At 40.9% G+C, this 2,734-nt stretch overlaps 1 protein-coding gene across 1 annotated transcript in view; it reads right to left on the reverse strand.

Moving 5' to 3' along the window:
• Positions 1-2,734, reverse strand: part of LOC118329883 (cGMP-dependent protein kinase 2) — an 18,709-nt gene that overhangs the window by 15,517 nt on the left and 458 nt on the right. The window contains exons 2-4 of the mRNA XM_035664230.1: positions 2,349-2,515; positions 1,031-1,144; positions 395-500 (exon numbers count right to left, since the gene is read on the reverse strand). Of these exons, the coding sequence (XP_035520123.1) occupies positions 395-500; positions 1,031-1,144; positions 2,349-2,487 (359 nt within the window). The 5' untranslated portion in view covers positions 2,488-2,515. The remainder of the gene's footprint in view (positions 1-394; positions 501-1,030; positions 1,145-2,348; positions 2,516-2,734) is intronic.

Here is a 2,734-nt window from a genome sequence, read left to right on the forward strand (position 1 = left end):
AACCTTCCAATTGGGGGACGACCCGCTCTGAGCCGCCCCACAAAATAAAACACTTTTGGTTGGGGAGGTTGGTAAGAAAAAGTGGAAATAAGTTTGAGAAGGAGAAGAAGACAGGCGATGAAAACTAAACTATTTTTTAAATTTGCACACTTACCAGTAGTAACCCGTATAGTAACCAAATGCTATCCTGCATAAACATTTGCCCCAAATCCCATCTGATCACTAACCCCTGCATATGCCGTTAAACAAACCTTAGACAGACCTTAAATTGCAGTGACTGAATGCAGTAACTCACCAAGTGTGAATCAGTTTGGAATACACTGACAACCTCACTTAAACTCTTGGTTGCTTTGTAGATGAATAGGCCTACAGAGCCTGTCGGTTGTGTTTGTACCTGCGCAGGAAGCTGAAGTACTCCTCATGTCTGGCCTGTGTGGTCCGCATCATAATGGTCTGGAATGTCTGGCGGTCCAGTGCCCAGATGTGAGACTGGGACACAGCTGGATGAGAGCGGAACCATCAACAATCATTAAAACCCACTGCTTCATCCTCACTATGGAGGATAGTTAAGGGTCCTTGATGTAAACCTCAGTGTTTCTCCAGATTGTACATTTTGCTAGGCTTTTTGGCTAGTGGCTAAACACAGTGTGCGAAACTCGATAATGTTGAAAGGCATCAGCCTCGTGCCAGTTTGTTCTCTCTTTAAAATGCTTTCCATCCATTATTAATTCAACCATTGAGTGCTACAACAAAAAAAACTGCCTAAAAACATGGAAAGACCAGCACACCCATACAGTATGTAGTAAATGGATGAGTAGTTTAAAAGTATATTTAATAACTCCCTGTGTGAATACTGCATCAGATATCTGCCCCATGTACCATACAGCCAGCAGATGTCTTACACATGATATGGATGCGGTTGTCAAAAACACACGATACACCTTTAGGCACCAGGGAGTGTATGCATGTAAGTAATCCCAAAGCTGCGACTGAGTTGGTGTTATTTAAGGGGAATACTACTGTCACTCACCTTTAACAGTGGCTGTTCTCTTACAGTTGTACAGTATGGCCAGTTCTCCAAACGCTGTGCCAGGACGCATCTCTCCCAGCAGCTTCCCATTCTGGATGACCTCCAGCAAGCCCTCTGCAGTGAGGAACATAACACAATTCAAACTCATTCCATGCTAAAGTAGTGGTAATTTGATCAGTTTTCTCTTCTTCCATCCATTTTTAGGACACAATTGAGAATGCACTGGCAGCAGGCTTCGTACTATAATGTAATATTCACCATGAACCTGGTATGCATCGTTTCTAACATCTTTGAATATGTAAAATACAGATGTATGTATAGATTATTATTAGTAGAGGCCCTATTCTTTTATTGTTTAGAAACTGGACCAACAGTGTTATATGTAGCCCAAGCTGATGAAGAAGATCCAAAAAAGTAAAATCAAACTATGTTTACCATATTGAATTGCACTGACTAATATTCTTTTACATTGTATCGCATTGAATCAAATTAAGTTAAACTGCACTGCATCGCAAGGGGGGGTGAATGGTATCATACTGGCAGTTGCTTAATGTGTATCTTTAATATGTCTTATCTTATCTTATCTTAACCGTGAATGGATTACTGAGTTGGTCTACCAGGCACAGACCCCGGGGGTTTGGTTTCTTGTTGAACATTTGTTGTTTAAAACTCTCTCGTGGCATATATTTCAGTCAAGAAATCTGTAGCACTCTCTGTGAGGCTCTTGTTTATTCTGTATATACTAACATATCGCTCTTCTTTCTATAGTTGTATTTGTAACTAACAAATAAATTATCTTTTATTATCTATAAGTAAATGATTAAGAAAACAAATTAAATTTACAGGTTTAGTTAAAACTGTGCCTCATTTCTCGACTATGATAAATGTGGCCTGGCTCTGATTAAACCCCTTTGTCAGTGTTAGAGTAAGGCGGGACATGAGTTTGCTACCCTGGAGGGAAAAAATGGCCAACAGATACCGTTGGGAAGTAGCATGGTCCCATCCATCATGGATTCATGGATGGAGTTTCAGGTACACACTGAAACTGTACTTAACAACTGCTTTAACATACAGCTAAAATGATTTCAGCTTTCTTCAAAGAATACTCAACCAGGTTTTTGATGCAACTATCATAAAAGGAATGTTAAGTTAATAGGAGATAATAATAGGAATTCTTTAAATTGCCTATTTGTTGAATTTTAGAATGTCAATATATATTACTTACTAAAAAAAAAAAAGATCCCCCTGATCCTTTACATTTTTTAAAAATGGGACAGAGGACATCCCATCAGAGCTACCCATATTCTGCTGAGCTGACCTGCCAGTACATAAAGGTAGTTTCCGGGTTCCCCCTCCTGAATGACCACCTGTCCCTCGGTGTAAACCTTCTCGTACATACAGTCCACCATCTCCCTCATGTGCTGTGGCTCCAGCTTCTTCAGGAAGTCATTGTTCATGATGGCATCGTTGATGAGCCTCTTGGTGCTGGGATGGAAAGAAGCAGCAGAGAGAAACAGTGCCAAATCACGTCAACGTTAAACCTGAATGCCCAGCAGTGGAGGTAGCTTGGATTAGATGCTAGAATTTGTATTATATTACATACAGGGCGGCAGTAGCTCAGTGTGTAGGGACTTGGCTTGGGAACCGGAGGGTCGCCACAGACCACAAAAATATGGAGTCTGGACTGATAGCTGGAGAGGTGCC

The sequence above is a fragment of the Morone saxatilis genome, unplaced genomic scaffold (assembly GCF_004916995.1).
Source record: "Morone saxatilis isolate NCDOM2014 unplaced genomic scaffold, NCSU_SB_2.0 Contig19, whole genome shotgun sequence".
Taxonomy (NCBI): domain Eukaryota; kingdom Metazoa; phylum Chordata; class Actinopteri; family Moronidae; genus Morone; species Morone saxatilis.